Raw genomic sequence first — 15,794 nt, 5'->3', positions numbered from 1 at the left:
TACCAGTTCAAAATTACAAACCGATTCTAATGAACAACAAACCTACAGTCCCTGTCATGTTTATACCACCTGTATACTACTGTTCAAAGTATATAGGGCCAAAGGGGCTGGTCATAATCTGGGGGAAGGGCGGGGAAACCCATGCCATTTTTCCTCAATGATTTTCATCCATATTGCAGGGATGATTACTTTTTTCCTATAGAAATGTCATTTTGTGCAGGGACAGTTCTAAACATGGGGAAACACATGCCACTTCACAGGCGTACTATAGACACCCAGCAGGTACGATATTTAAAGGAATACTGCTCCTGCATAAACGGACGTTTAAAAAACAAAATTGATACAAGACCCAGGTCCCCAAATATGTTTTAGGACAATAACTTGCATATTGGCCTTTTAAAATTGGCACTTTTGATTTCGAGACTTCAATGGGGTTCTAAAGTTTGTGCGAATGTTCGATCCGTTCGAAGTTTCTGATGCGAACCGAACAGGGGGGTGTTCGGCTCATCCTTAATACCCACCAGACCCTCCATCTATAGAAGGGCATGAAATTTAAGAAACCGGCTTGTCCATAATGCCCTGGACCCTCCGAAGCAAATCAAAATTTTTAAGAACCTTAAAGGTTTTTTTAAATGTGGCACCTGTTAACATTGTAGGGTAAGCAAGAAAACGAACAAGAAACAAGTGAAGTTCGCCTCTTTGGCAAACGGATCAGAATATAACATAAATTAACTGATTGCATGCAAAAGTACTCATGTAACTTATGTCATTGAATGCCGGTGCCGGAAGAACTACAAGAGTTACATGTCAGAATTAGGGATGAGCCGAACACCCCCGAACATATCGAACCCCATTGACGTCTATGGGACTCGAACGTTCAAATTCAAAAGTGCTAATTTTAAAGCCCAATATACAAGTTATTGTCGAAAAACGGGGAAAAAACGTTTTAAAAACTAGCGTTTTTTTCTGGAGCATCGATTTTAATGATGCTTAAAGTGGGAAAAAAAATACTTTAAATATCGTGCCTGCTGGGTGTCTTTAGTAGTGGTACGCGTTTAGAACTGTCCCTGCACAAAATAAGATTACTATAAGAAAAACATTTCAGACTGCTTGCGGCTTTAATGTAATGTTTGGTCCCTGTAATATGGAAGAAAATCACTGACAAAAATAGCATGGGTTTCCCCGCCCCCCTCCCCACAGGTCATTACAAGCCCCTTTGGCCCTATATACTTTGAACAGCAGTATACAGGCGGTGCAAACAAGACAGGGACTGTAGGTTTGTTAAGTAGAATCTGTTTGTAATTTTTAAATGCTACTTTAAAGTGTAGCTTTAGCCATAAAATCTATCTTTTTTACGCTTTTTTAAGCTTTTTTAAGCTTTTCTGAAAACATAGAGAAGAGTTATCACCCCTGTAACATTTGTTTTGCTGTCTGTGTGCATCTGTTCAGAAGATTGCACCTCACTTTCTGTCCCAAAGACGAATGATTTTTTGTGAAACAAGGATTGTGATAAAGCATCAGTGGACAGGAGACACCTTTTACAGAAGAGAATTTCCCTTCCTAGGGGTAGATTTCCTCTCGCTTCCTGTTGTCTCCTTCCGTTTGCAAGTAGGAGTCGTTTGTAAGTTGGATGTTTGAAAGTAGGGGCCTGCCGTATATACTCAGTTAGTCTTGGTGGGCGCTGGAACGCCCTGCTGTGAAATATTAGATCAAGAATTGAAATTACACGCCCCTGTTGAACAGGGGCAGAAAAATTGGGCCTTAGCCACTGGTGCTGGTGCCACAACACTGCAACCCCTCCCAGATACTGTAATTGGAGCGCAGCAAAGAGCCACATGCAAAGTATTGCATCAAAAATTGTTATTACACGCCCCTGTTAAACAGGGGCAGAAAAATTGGGCCTTGGGCACTGTTGGCGGCGCCCAGAACCAACAATGTCCTTACTAGCTATCAGCAAGATCCTTGAGGAGGAAACGGATATTCAGTCAGCATAACAGGATGGTCACTCAGCATTAGCATAGGCAGTCTCCAAGGGATCTGCCACTTCCAAAAAATTATTCAGTTACATCAGCATCAGGTGCTTGGTAGCTGGTGTTGATCCAAGCCTGATTCATTTTTTTTAAGGTCAGAGGCGCACCCTGTGATCGGTCACAAAGCCTCCAGCAGCACTGAATGTGCGTTCTGAAAGAACGCTGGATGCAGGACAAGCCAGTAGCTCAATTGCGTACTGTGCAAGCTCTGGCCAGTGATCCATCCTCAAGACCCAGTAAGCCAGAGGTTTTTTGGTGGGGTAGGTGTCCAAGTCTGATCTTGCCCCTAGGTATTCACGCACCATGTAAACCAGACGCTGGCGATGGTTGCTGGAACCGGTCATACCTTGGGGCTGCGGACTAAAAAATTGTCTGAACGCATCGGTCAGATAACCACCTTCTCCACCACCCCTTCTGTGACTCACCAAAGCCTCAGCAACATGTTGTCCAGGATTTGGTAATCCCCCAGGTTCTGGGAACGCGTTGCACAGACCTTTCTGCAAGGCCTTACGAAGATGTTTCATCTTCTGCTTCCTCTCCAACGGCAAGATAAGCTCCGCAACCTTACTCTTGTAACGTGGATCAAGGAGAGTTGCCAGCCAGTAATGATCCCTCTCCTTGATACCACGAATACGAGGATCCTTACGCAGGCTTTGCAGGATCAGGGATGCCATGCAGCGTAGGTTTGCTGAGGCATTCGGGGCACAGTCTTCTGGGTCACTGAGGACGACAGGATCCGCAGTCACCTCATCCTAGCCACGTAAAAGTCCATGGGTTCCTTGGGACTGTAAATGATCACTTGAAGACTGCTGATGCTGAGTGATAGGCTCCACCTCCATGCTGATGATACAATCCTCCTCCTCGTCCCCTTCCTGTGTGCTAGGCGAGCAAGCAGGACCACTGTCTGGATAAAAGGGGCCTTGAGAGGTAAGGAAGTCCTCCTTCCTCCCTCTGTTCTGCCTCAAGGGCCCTGTTCATTATTCCACGTAGCGTGTGCTCCAACATGTGAATAAGAGGGACAGTCTCACTGATGCATGCACTGTCACTGCTCACCATTCTTGTGGCCTCCTCAAATGGTGACAGGACAGTGCATGCATCCCTGATAAAGTCCCACTGGCGTGGGGAAAAAACCCAAGCTCCCCTGACCCAGTTCTGCTGCCATATTGGCACAGGTACTCATTGATGGCCCTCTGCTGCGTGTGCAGCCGCTGCAGCATGGCCAATGTAGAGTTCCATCCGATGGGCATGTCACAGATTAGGCGGTTCTTGGGCAGGTTGTATTCCCTTTGGAGGTCTGTCAGCCGAGCAGTGGCATTATATGACCTTCGGAAATGCACACCGACTTTCCTGGCCTGCTTCAGGACATCCTGTAAGCCCGGGTACCTGCCCAAGAACCGCTGCACCATCAAATTCAGAACATGAGCAAAACAGGGCACATTGGTCAGTTGGCCCTGTCGCAGGGCAGAGAGGAGGTTGGTGCCATTGTCGCTAACCACCATTCCTGGCTTAAGCTGGCGTGGCGTCAACCACCTATGAGCCTGCCCCTGCAGAGCTGACAGAACCTCTGCCCCAGTGTGGCTCCTGTCTCCCGAACACACCAGCTCTAGCACCGCATGGCATCTCTTTGCCTGCATTCCTGCGTAGCCCCTCGTACGCCTATGGAGCACGGCTGGTTCCGAGGACACATCAGCACAGGAAGAGGCCACAGAGGAAGAAGAGGAGGGGGTGGAGGAGAGAGGTGTGTCACAACCGATAGGAGTGTTTTGGAGGCGTGGTGGCGGAACAACTTCCAACACTACTGTACCTTGCCCTGCGTCCTTGCCAGCTGAGTCGCCCAATGCGCCGTGAAAGGGAGGTAAGGTCCCTGTCCATGCCTGCTGGACCATGAGTCAGCGGTGATATGCAACTTACCACTGACCGCCCTGTCCAGCGAGGCATAGACATTGCCTTCCACATGGCGGTAGAGAGCCGAAATCGCCTTCCGTGAGAAAGTGGCGTTTGGGAACTTGCCACTGAGGTACCGCACATTCCACAAACTCACGGAAGGGGGCATAATCTACCAACTGAAAAGGCAGCAGTTGAAGTGATAGCAATTTCGCTAAGCTAGCATTCAACTGCTGGGCATGTGGATGGCTGGGAGAGTACTTCTTTCGGCGCTGCAGCAGCTGGGGCAGGGAAATTTGGCTGGTACAATCTGACATCGGTGTACCGATAGTAGATTGTCCGCATGTACTACTAGGTTGTGACACACCTATTTCTACACCTTCAGTCCTATCAGTGCAGGCTTCAGAGAGGACTGAGGGTATAGTGGGGTTGGAGATCTCAGCTGATGAGGGGCAAGGGGAGGTCCGCGTTGTTCTTTGGTGTGGGTCTTTCTGGTATGCTTGCCAACGAACTGCATGGCACGTCGACATATGTCTGGTCAAGCATGTGGTGCCCAAGCGGGTGATGTTTTGGCCACACGAGATACGCTTCAGACATATGTTGCAAATGGCAACGGTGCGATCCGATGCACATGTCTCAAAAAAGGCCCACACCAAAGAACTTTTGCAGTAACTTTGAGACACAGCAGTGCCCTGCACAGGCGTAGCTCTGCGATGTAATGCAGTTGGTGTGCTGCCCTTAAGCTGGCCCCTGGAGGGCATCCTGCCTCTTTGGACATGTGCCTGTGTCCCTCTTCCTCTTCCTCCTCCTCTCTCCTATCAGGCACCCACGTAGAGTCAGTGACCTCATCATCCCTTCCCTCCTCATCACTGTCCAAAACCTGGCAGTATGCTGCAGCTGGGGGAACATGACTGCCAGATTGCTGTCCATCTCGGGCACCCCCTCTCTCTGGGCTCACATTACTGCCTTCCTCTATCTGTGTTCCATCACCGGAGCCTTCAAAACGCTGCGCATCTTCATGCAGCATGTACCCAACACTGTGTTGAAACAGTTCGGGGGACTCCTCAGAAGGACATGGTGGGATTAGGGAAGGAGTAAGTGATGCCATTGAGCAGAGGGAAGAGGACACCTTGGCAGCTAATTTGCCAGACAAAGTACCCTGAGCCTGGGTGAGAGAGGACGAGGATGAGGATGGCTTGGTCATCCACTCTACCAATTTTGTCTGCATGTTGAGACTCAACACGGCCAGCTCCAGAAAAGGACGAGTGTGTGCAACGGCCACGTGCTGAAGAGCATGCACAGTGTCCACCACCAGCACTGTTGCCTCTAGATGCAGAGCCTGCTTGCCCTTGTGACTCTCTGCCTCTTTGTTGTCCTTCCAGACATTATAATGGCCTGAAGAGGACAAAATTGGTACACACACCTCGTAGCTTTAGGTGCAAACTGCAGAGGACACGTGCAGTACACACCAAGTAGCTTTATGTGCAAACTAATACACACACTTGCAGTATACACCAAGTAGGTTTAGGTGCAAACTACAGAGCACACTTGCAGTAAACACCAAGTACATTTAGGTGCAAACTATACAGCATAAGTGCAGTAAACACCAAGTACGTTTAGGTGCAAACTATACAGCACACGGGCAATACAACACGTTGGAACACTGCAGCTAGCACAATCAACTGCCTGACAAATAAGAATAGCTGATCTAGCTAAACTATACAGTGTATAAATATATGTACAACACCTGGGATGTATATATATCCTCTACACACTGTAAATTTGACTAAACTGACTAGCCTGCCTGCTCCTATCTATCTATCAAAAAAGACACTGTGTGTGTGTCTCTCTCTCTCTCTCTATAGGACTGATCATCTCATTAACAACCCCGCAACACACTACACGAGGCCGCTTTGCAGGCAGTCTTTTATAGTGTAGGGCGTGTGCTAAAGCCCTGAGCCATTATTGGCCAAAGCCACCCTGGCTTTGGCCAATTATGGCTCTCTGTTTTTTGCGGGCTGTGATTGGCCAAGCATGCTTGGCCAATCATCAGCGCGCAATGCCGCAGTGAATTATGGGGTGTGGCGCAACACTCTAATTTTGGCGCGAACGACCCGTTTTGTTCGAACTTCGACGAACAATCGAACAGGCAATGTTCGAGTCGAACATGGGTTTGAGTCAAACGCGAAGCTCATCTCTAGTCAGAATACAGGAACACATAACCAATATAAAGAATGAGTTTAATAAACAGTGTTTCCAGACATTTTAGAGATTACCACAATCGAGACCCCTTCTATGGAATTGACAAAATTAAGGGACACTGGATAGGGGAAAATAAAGATTAAGCTATCTCAGAATGAAACACATGGATTTTCCAGTTAAACACCCTATAGCCTGTAGGCATGAATATAGATCTAGATCTGAATTGCTTTCTGACCAATTTTTTTAAATTTTTATCAGCCAATATTTTATTCCACAATTTTAATTTTGACTTACACCAGTCATTTATCACATCCCTTTTTTTTCTTCAGGTCCTTTTTTAGGTACCCCTATTAATATATATATAAAAATTTTAGGCTTATCCCTTATTAATTTATTACGGCAGGTTTAGTATTTATCCGGACATTAATGGTTGCTCCCCAATTCCTTGATCCTTCTTACCCACTGATGTATAAGCATTAGAAAATATCATAAATCACAGTGGATATGGGTACAAGTGGAACAGTATATGGATTTATTTATTTTAGCATATGTTTTTAATCCAGTTTTTAATATTGTCATCTGCTTTTTAAATATGTGGCAGATCGTGACCTGGGTATCAGGTGTGACACAATTCCAGCACTATATGGAAAAAGTGCGCTTACCAATAACACAATTTTATTTTTTTTTTTAAAAGCAGCTAACTCAAAAATGTTATACAAACATACAAATCATGAACAAACGGTGGAGTAGCGCTAAAGAATGAGAAGGCCTTTATATGTCATCTGTACCAATATGAAGGCTGTATATAGGTCCAATATATAACCAAAAAGTGTGAACAAAAATGTGAAATTAAAAGTGATAATAGTCCAACAATGTGTCGAGTCTGAGTGTTGGCACACTCCTGCAGACGTGAAATAAACTCTGGGCCCACTGATCACTACAACTTGCTGACCCTTACCAGAAAAGAAGATCCTAGCGGATCACATCAGGCAGAAATCACTAAATCACATAAGCTGGAAAGGAGTCTGTCTCTCGATGCGATCCTCCACGGGGTCACCGATCCACCAGCGAAGCAACCAGAGAAATAAACTGATATAGTGTAAATCTGTGCGATGGTCAATACACATAGAGCATCCCCCAGTGACTGGCAACAGACAGTGTGAACAAACGGAAAGCCACCACCAATACACACACTGACCCTTACCGGAACCTGTGATCCCTCAGGATCAGTCAAAGCAGAGGGGATGTGAGCAATGTTGAATTGTGGAACGTCCCAACCAATAACCTCAAATTCGCCATTCGCCAGATGGTCATGGGAAAGAAAACTCACATAGCGTGATACAGATTTTCAGTGTTGACAGTTGCTTCCCTGGATTCAGAACCTGGGCATCCAGGGAAACAACGTGCTTACATTTTTGCACTGCAGCATTTGCCCTCTATCACTTGATCAAGGAACGCATACATGCTGCTAGATATACACAGTTGCATCTCCAACCCCGCCGGTCATCATACCTACTAATGGGGATTATGCTCTGTCCAATTAGCAACTAGCTTTCTGACACTAATACTCAACAATACAATACATAGGCACTCGCCGCTTTTCCTGTCGGGGGGGGGGGGGGGGGCTTGGTCCACACACAATTTACCAGCCATGTGTTGCTCATCTCTGCTGATTCTGATTTTTGCGCCAATGCAATGGCACCACCTACCTGTTCTTTTGTGCTGTCGGTAAGCTGCTATATGTTGCCCTGGAGCACCTTTTTTATTTGCTATTTTTTAATATATGTACTTATGACTGTTTTTTAATCAAGGTAGTCTAACATCATTCCGGAGTTTGTTTCAAGAGGCCTATTAGTAATTGCTTGGCGGCAGTGTTGTTCATCTTCCTTTTAAAAAAGTAATTAGTTACAAAGTTACTTGTCCGATAAAGTAATTGAGTTAGTGACTCAGTTACTTTATTGGCAAAGTAACTAGTTACTCGGCAAAATAACTGAGAATTATATCCCCTCAAAAATATTACTTTGCCTAATTGTAAAGCTTAAATTATCTGTCTATAAATATATAACAGGCTTATAGACAGACAGATAATTGGAGTCCTTTAAGCTTTACAATTACAAGCAATATCAGCAGCAGTCCGTGTCGGCTTAGCCAGTAGCACAAAGTTCATACTTACTGCAGTCTGTTTTTTCCCCAGCAGGTTGCAGTAGAGTACACCGGAGCTCTCTCTCCACTCAGCTAGCTCCAGGTCTGGCTCTGACTGTAGCTGTGGTCTCGCTGAAGTCTCGCGAGATTTCCGACGGGACTCCACTCGGCTCTGTTTGCTGCCGACCCCATGCTCCGCAACCAGCGACACCCCCCGACTTCCCGGCTTCTCACACAGCTCACCGCACACCGCCGTACTACCATCCGGGCTCCCTATAGGCCATCCGCGGCACCCACGATCCACAGCAGGTAGAAGCCGATTGCCGGGGGGCGCTACGTGTGGGTAATGAACCCACGGTGCTGCAAGGTCTCCAGGCCCCACACTGCTGTCACTGGAGAGAGAGGCTCAAGCAAGGCACGCTGTAAACTCAGGCATAGGCGAGGGGTATGGAAGGGAAGGGCTGGTTCACTCACTCCATTCCCACACCGCACACACCGCTCCTACATCCGGCCACGCCCCCCGCTCAATGTAACTCGGTAACGCCGCCAATGTAATGGCAACGCCGTTGCCGATGGGGTAAAAGTAATCAGGTAGATTACTAGTTACCCCTTGGAGGCCAATCGTTGCGTAATGGCGTTTATTTAAACACCGTTACTTACAACACTGCTTGGCGGTTATGCTATATTATGTGATACTTCTGAAGGGGGTGTGTGTGTGTGTGTGTGTGTGTGTGTGTGTGTGTGTGTGTTTTAACCCCCTGCTGAGAATGGCTAAAAATCATGTGATGCTAGTATTTCAGGTGTTAAGAGACCACAAGGTCTTTTTAAAATTGTATAGTTGGTGGTGGGTGAAACTTTAATGACTTTTTTTTTTTTTACTTTGTTGCTATATGTAGGAGTTGTACCTTCTATATAATTTTTTTATGGTTTACTCACTTTACTGGTGTCAAAGCCAGAGTAGTCCTACATAAGTAACTGCCTTCTGTGGCTCCAGTCTTTCATTGGGACCAAAATGTACTTCTTTGGACAGCTGCAAGCTGTCCCACTGAACATGGGAAAGGGTCCCGCTGCAGGACCTGAGTAAATGGGCCTGGGACCAGTAGGTCAGGGGTGCCCTTCATGGTTTCTTGCACTAGGGCCCTGACATTTCTAGCTACGCTTTTGGCATTTGGAACATGTGTGACCACATGACTGTTGGCTGACAGTTTTTCAAAAATGTTTAGATAAGTAAAAGCACTTTGTAATCCTGAATGATGTGAAGTTCTAATCTTTTGTACTACTGCGATAATGAAATGTGCAAACATTCATAATCCTTTCCTCCAGGACAAAGCACTCCATAATGTACAAAATACCAATAAGTCTGTCTGTTATGAAGGGGAAAGGACATGTCATACAGGATACCCTATGAAGTGGGTTGTGTCAGGGCCAGCAGTATCAGCCTTAAATACCCCAGAATGCCATGAGGGTTCCATTTTCTAAAACCAGCCTTGCAATAAAAAAAAAATTCCACTAAGAGTGTGCCAACCTCTAAGGACATCATTTTCATCAGACTTCACATGCCTGTAAGGGTGGGATGGGATCTGCCAGCTTGTGCTTGGTGGGATGGAATCTGCCAGCTTGTGCTTGGTTAAGTATCTAAAATGTCTGTCTGCCCCAGGTAGATGGGAAGCAGAAGGTTGAAGGTACTGGCATACATTTAAGTCTAGCTATGTATATGAATGGTTTGATAACCCCTTAATTTAGGAACTAACAACTATGCCAATTGTGATCTCTGCTCATTACAATGTATCCACAGCTCAAATTCAACTTTAAGCCATCAAAGAAGCATTTAAGAGGAGCCCTCTGCCAAATCCCTGTAGTGGAGGAAGATTTGAGTCATCTATTTAATCAGAAACTTTGCTTCCGGAGTAAAACAATCCTGGAGAGTAACCTGTCCATACTCTTCAATGAACGTCTGTTACGTGATCCTGTGGAGCCAGAAGTTAACCTCAGTAACCTCTTCCAGCTTGTATCTGCCCATGCTGGGAAAGGTGGCTTAAAGGTCTGCAAATGAATCTTCATCAATTTATCAGTATCTAAAACTTATTGAGAGGTATCAGATTTCTAAATCTTTAGACCACATCGGCTTGGATGTTTGTAATAATATTAATTTGACAAATGAGGTCCATCTTTGCTTAAGTTATAAAAGATGGAAAGCGGCAGGAGATCCTGCAGACCTCATTATAATTGAGAAATGTAAGGCCTGCTTAAAAATGTTCATGTTAAAACATTTCCTACAGGGAGCCTGTGTTTGCATAACCTGATTTATTTGTAGCAAATGTGTGTGCTTTTTTTTTTGCCAAAGAACTCTGAGAATGATGTGGTCATGTCAAGAGGACAATCTGTTTTTATTTATTCTGGTCATGTCGGAGGACAATAAAACTTTATTTATGCCATGTGTGGGTGCCCTATTTTTCTACTAGATAGTGCTACAGCCTGGCTTATTTTAAAACGTGTGTGTGTGTGTGTAATGAGGGGGAACAATTTTCTTGCCGATATCCTTTTGCCCAATATTCTGACATGTGGTGAAAGATGTGTGGATGAGATTGTTGGCGCTACAGAGTTGGGGTGTGTTGGATGGGGCAGTGTGTCCCAAGCTTGGCTGCTTCACCCCCTCCTGAAATGGTTCTCTCTTGTATTGTCTGGAAGCAAGAAATTTAACAGGCAGAAGTGTGTGTGTGTGTGCAGCCTATTGCATTAGGGTGTGCACCCCAAAGCTCACATGCGTGTGTGCGTACAGTGCTCGGCATAAATGAGTACACCCCTTTTTGAAATTATAATCGATTATCTTAATTTCCAAAATTGACAAAACTGAGTTTTATAGAACATTTGTTTAGCTCATTACATGAAGGCAAGTTTAATATAACTTGAATTACAAAATCTTTACTTTTACGCAAATTGGTTAATGCAAAAATGAATACACCCCACAGCAAAAACATTGGCTAGTATATTGTATAGCCTCCATGATTTGTAAGGACAGCAACAGCTACAGTTTCCCTTTCCAATCTTCAAGAACTACCTCTTTTTTTAGATGCTGAATGGAGAGTAATGCCCAACTTATCTCTTCAGAATTCCCCATAGGTGTTCCATTGCAAAATCTAGAGAGATAGAAAATGCTGCTCCAGGCAGGACTCGTTTGGTTAAAATCTTCTTCTCAGAAACCGAGGGTGCTGGCAATGCACATGGCAATTGGAAACAAAAGATAATTAGGACAGCCGCACTCCAATCCAACGTTGGTTTATTGTAAAAAAAATGGAAACTGGCACTACAAATCACAGCAACGGAACCTAGGACAGCTGACGTGTTTTACACTAACTTTAGTAAACACTGTTTCCAGTTTTTTTTACAATAAAGCTACATTGGATTGGAGTCCTAATTATATTTCATTTCTAGGTGTTCCATTGGGTTCAGATCAAGAGACCTACTTTGCCACTGAATCACGTTCACCCTGTTCTGAAATGCAACAGTGGCCTTAGATGTGTGTTTTGGATCATTGTCCTGTTGGAAAAGTACACAATGACAAAAGGCACAGAGTGATTGTAGCATAGTCTTTCAACATGGCAGTAGTACATCTGTGAATTCCTAATACCATCAATGAAATGCAGCCCCACAGAAGGACACTGCCACCACCATGTTTCACTGTAGGCACCATGTTTTTTTTTGGTTTTGTTTTTCCCTTTTTTTTACTACTCGCCTTTGCAACGCCATACAGTTTTGAAGCCATCAGTTAAAAAAAACATTTCTCTTGGTCTCATCAAACCAGAGTAGAGTCTCGGTAGTCTTTTTCAGCATGGGTCCTGGCAAATTCAAGGCAGGCTTTTTTGTGCATGGGCTTGAGAGTCTTCCTTTTCATGGATAACTAAAAATGATGGCCTGAAGCTCTACAGAGGTAAGCAGCAACTAACCTGAAAACATAACTGTGTAAAGAAGTGAGAAAAATTATATATAGTTGCGCTAATATCAAAGGAAACCTTTGTGGAGAAGGTGACCATAAATGTGCAAATTACATGGATGAACATGAATCAGGAATTAAATTAAGATTTTAAACATTTGTTTCTTTTATGCTGCTATTACATTTCATGGATGTAAGTAGATTTTATCTTGTTTTAAATAAATAACGTTGGACGTATTACACCATGTGCGGCTTTCTTTCCTGCATGACATGCTGCTGAGCTGCTGAGCTCCCAGAAAGGTCTTAGAGGTTTTTGTCTGTGCTGATTCAACCACATCCCTCCGTGGATGATTACATAAGGATCTGAGCTGTATACCTGATTCCATCCCGTGTTGTGTCCATGCTATCTGGATATCCTGCTGTGGATTGCATAATAACGCTGTTATTTACCTACCATCTGGTAAGCCTCTGTCCATGTGGTGGTGGCTCACTATCAATATCGGTGCACCGGGTGTTGTCTGTCACAAGAACATTATTAATTTTTGGACTTTTTATATTATTTATTTGTGTTGTTCACAATGGACTTGAGTGTCAATTAGATTGGCGCAAACATTTTTGTTTTCCATATATGCTTGTGCTTCATCACGTTTTTTGCTGCCTATTCACATATTTATTTTGATCACAATTGTTTTGGTTAGCGCGATTTTTCGTTACCCAATTAAATTAAGATGCCTGTTTACATATACAATACACAAACGTAAATTAACAAATCATGAAATGGGCCATAATGTAGACCTATAAGGATCATAGCTTGTTGTGAACAAAACATGAGCTATAAAGCCCTGCATTGGGCAAAACCTAAAAACGCAGTGTTAAAAAAGGAAAATAGTCCATATGATTTGCAATATAAGGAAACACCCAGTGATGATCAAATTGACAGCTGCTCTTTCTTCTCAAGATCTGCAACTTTAAGTGAATTCCACCACCCTAGTGTAGGTAAAAACTGCTTACCAGAGCCAAAGATCCCTTGTGATATAGGACCAAGACCAGCATAAGTGTTAAACCCAGCAGACACGACTGAACACTGCAAGCGATGATACGATGTGATGATGCGACAAGCTCCTCATACGACAAACTCCAGAACCAGCATGAGTGTTAAACCCAGCAGACACGACAGAGCACTGCATCCATAGCGATGATACGATGTGATAATACGGCAAACTCCTCAGCATAAACGTCAATTGGTATGGTATCATGCAAAGAAAGCAGATGCCTCGATAGTGTTAAACCAATGACTTTTATTAAAATATAAAACAAACCGTAAAAAACTCACATTTCGTAAGTGTAAGAACAGCCTTAAACTTGTAGCGGCGGCCGGATGCAAACAGGAAAACCCGTCCGTATGGGAAACCGAGCAGATGAGGGTGATGACGTCAGCATGCCGCTCGTTTCGTGATAGGTCATGTCGTCTCGGGGCACAGGCGGCGTACTGCGTCATCCCCTCAAATAGTGACAACAATTAAAACCAAGCCTCGTTCCGAAGGGACGCACGCGCATATTCCATCTCGGGGATTCCACGCCTTGCTTGGAAACGCCGGCTAGACACAACTCCTCTCCCAATCAAAACGTATAAACGCAGAATGGGGGCGGTCGTACGCCCGACGAATCCGAGTGTGCAAACCCATCAGGACAAAAGGCTGCACTCCGCAACCAGAAGTCACATGACAGAAAGCGCATGACACCTGGTATCGGAAACATTTAAACAAACAATCCCTCTCATTAATACCACTTAATCACCATAATGTTAAACTATAATAAATGTCACTGTAGGAAGTCACTCCTGAGCATCAGGTCTTAAAGGACCCGACCCCCGAGGGTAGATGGAATGTATATAGAAAAAATATATACATATAATGACAAAAAAATTGTAAATAGTTAATAACATCACTTACCTGTGTTACCAAATATTTATGACAAACTGCTATCTTTAGTACACCTTATGAGTTGTTAATAAAGGCGTTGTTGTTTGTATCCACATTAAGTCCATAAGGCTGATAAGTTCTCAGTCGGTATACCCATGACATTTCTTGTTTTGAGATTTCTCGAACAAGAAAGCTGCCCCTCCAATGGGGCCTGTATTTGTCAATACCAATGAATAAAGTACCAGAAGGATCCCTTCTGTGTACCAAGTCATAGTGTCTGGATACCGAGTGCTTATCAAAGCCTTTCCTGATGTTTGCGATGTGTTCATTTGGTCTAACCCGTAATGCCCTTTTGGTCCTTCCTACATATTGGAGCCCGCAGGGGCATTGTATCAATAGACCACCCCTTCAGAGGAGCAGGTGATAAAAGGTTTCACCTCATATGTCCTGCTGGTGCTGGTAGATGCAAAATGGGTAATTTTTCTATCCTGGCATTTATTTAAGGTGCAAACTTAACAAGTTTTACATTTTATAGTAACCAGTGAGATTTTGCAGAAAAGTCCTATTTTCCCATGGGGTCCTGTACACTAGGGGCAATGGGGTTCGATCGTGAAGAAGCTCCCCTAAAAATAATTAGCGGCTTCTCCGGTAGAACAGGTGCCAATACTTGATCACTCTCTACAACATGCCAGTGCTTGCGTATCAGACGTTTTGACATTTTGGTGTTGCACTGAAAATGTGGTGATAAATGGAAGGGAAAATTCCCTCCTCCCCCACCTCCCTGGCCCGATCCCTCAAGAGACTCCCTGTCGATCTCTCTGGTGGATTGCACCAAACCTGAGAGGACAGATGGGTCATATCCCTTCTCTATAAACCTATTAGGCCCTGTACACACGACCGGATCTGTCCGCTGGGATTTATCCGCGGATCAGTTCCAGCAGATAGATCCGGTCGTGTGTAGGGCCTAGCGGACGTTTTCAAGCGGACATTTGTCCAGCCGACGGTTTTCCAGCGGATAAAAATTTCTTAGCATGCTAAGAAATCTATCCGCTGGAAACCTGTCCTTCGGACTTATCCGGTCGTCTGTACAGACTTACCGGATAAGTCCGTCCGATCCCCATCCCTCGCATGCGTCGAAATGATTCGACGCATGCGTGGAAGTATTTACCTTCCAGGGTCGCGCACGTCGACACATCATCGTCGCGGCAACGACGCGGCCACGTCACCGTGGATGTTTTCCGCTGGGATTTTGATCTGATGGTGTGTACAGCCATCAGATCAAAATCCGCCAGCGGACATATCCGATGGAAACGGTCCGGCGGACCGTTTTCATCGGATATCCGCCCGTGTGTACAGGGCCTTAGAGAGAACTGTTGCTTGATTGTTGAAAGCTTCTACCTCAGTACAATTTCATCTTAATCTCGTAAATTGTCCCTGGGGGACTGATTTGAGCCATGGGGCATAATGACAACTGTCGAGAGGAATGTACGAGTTCCTGTCAGTTGGTTTAAAGAAGGCGGTAGTTACAAACTTTCTTTGATGGTCTAAAAAATTCACCTTTTTCTTGACTGGCTTTGAACGTGAATTCAATGCCCCTATTGTTATTTAGGGATGACATGAACTCATGGAGGTCCAATTCACTCCCATTCCATAGGAGGAGGATGTCGTCGATATGTCTTGCCC

At 44.6% G+C, this 15,794-nt stretch overlaps 1 protein-coding gene across 3 annotated transcripts in view; it reads left to right on the top strand.

Moving 5' to 3' along the window:
* LOC120919563 (P43 5S RNA-binding protein-like) overlaps positions 1-10,695 on the top strand; it is a 369,439-nt gene extending 358,744 nt beyond the window's left edge. For all 3 annotated transcript variants that reach the window (XM_040331769.1, XM_040331768.1, XM_040331770.1), the window contains one exon: positions 10,054-10,695. In XM_040331769.1, coding sequence (XP_040187703.1) covers positions 10,054-10,311 — 258 coding nt within the window. In that variant the 3' untranslated portion in view covers positions 10,312-10,695. The remainder of the gene's footprint in view (positions 1-10,053) is intronic.
* The last annotated feature ends 5,099 nt before the right edge of the window (positions 10,696-15,794 follow it).

Source organism: Rana temporaria, chromosome 12 (assembly GCF_905171775.1).
Source record: "Rana temporaria chromosome 12, aRanTem1.1, whole genome shotgun sequence".
Classification (NCBI taxonomy): domain Eukaryota; kingdom Metazoa; phylum Chordata; class Amphibia; order Anura; family Ranidae; genus Rana; species Rana temporaria.
The sequence above is the reverse complement of the archived record's forward strand: the minus strand, read 5'-3'. Positions and strand labels throughout refer to the sequence as shown.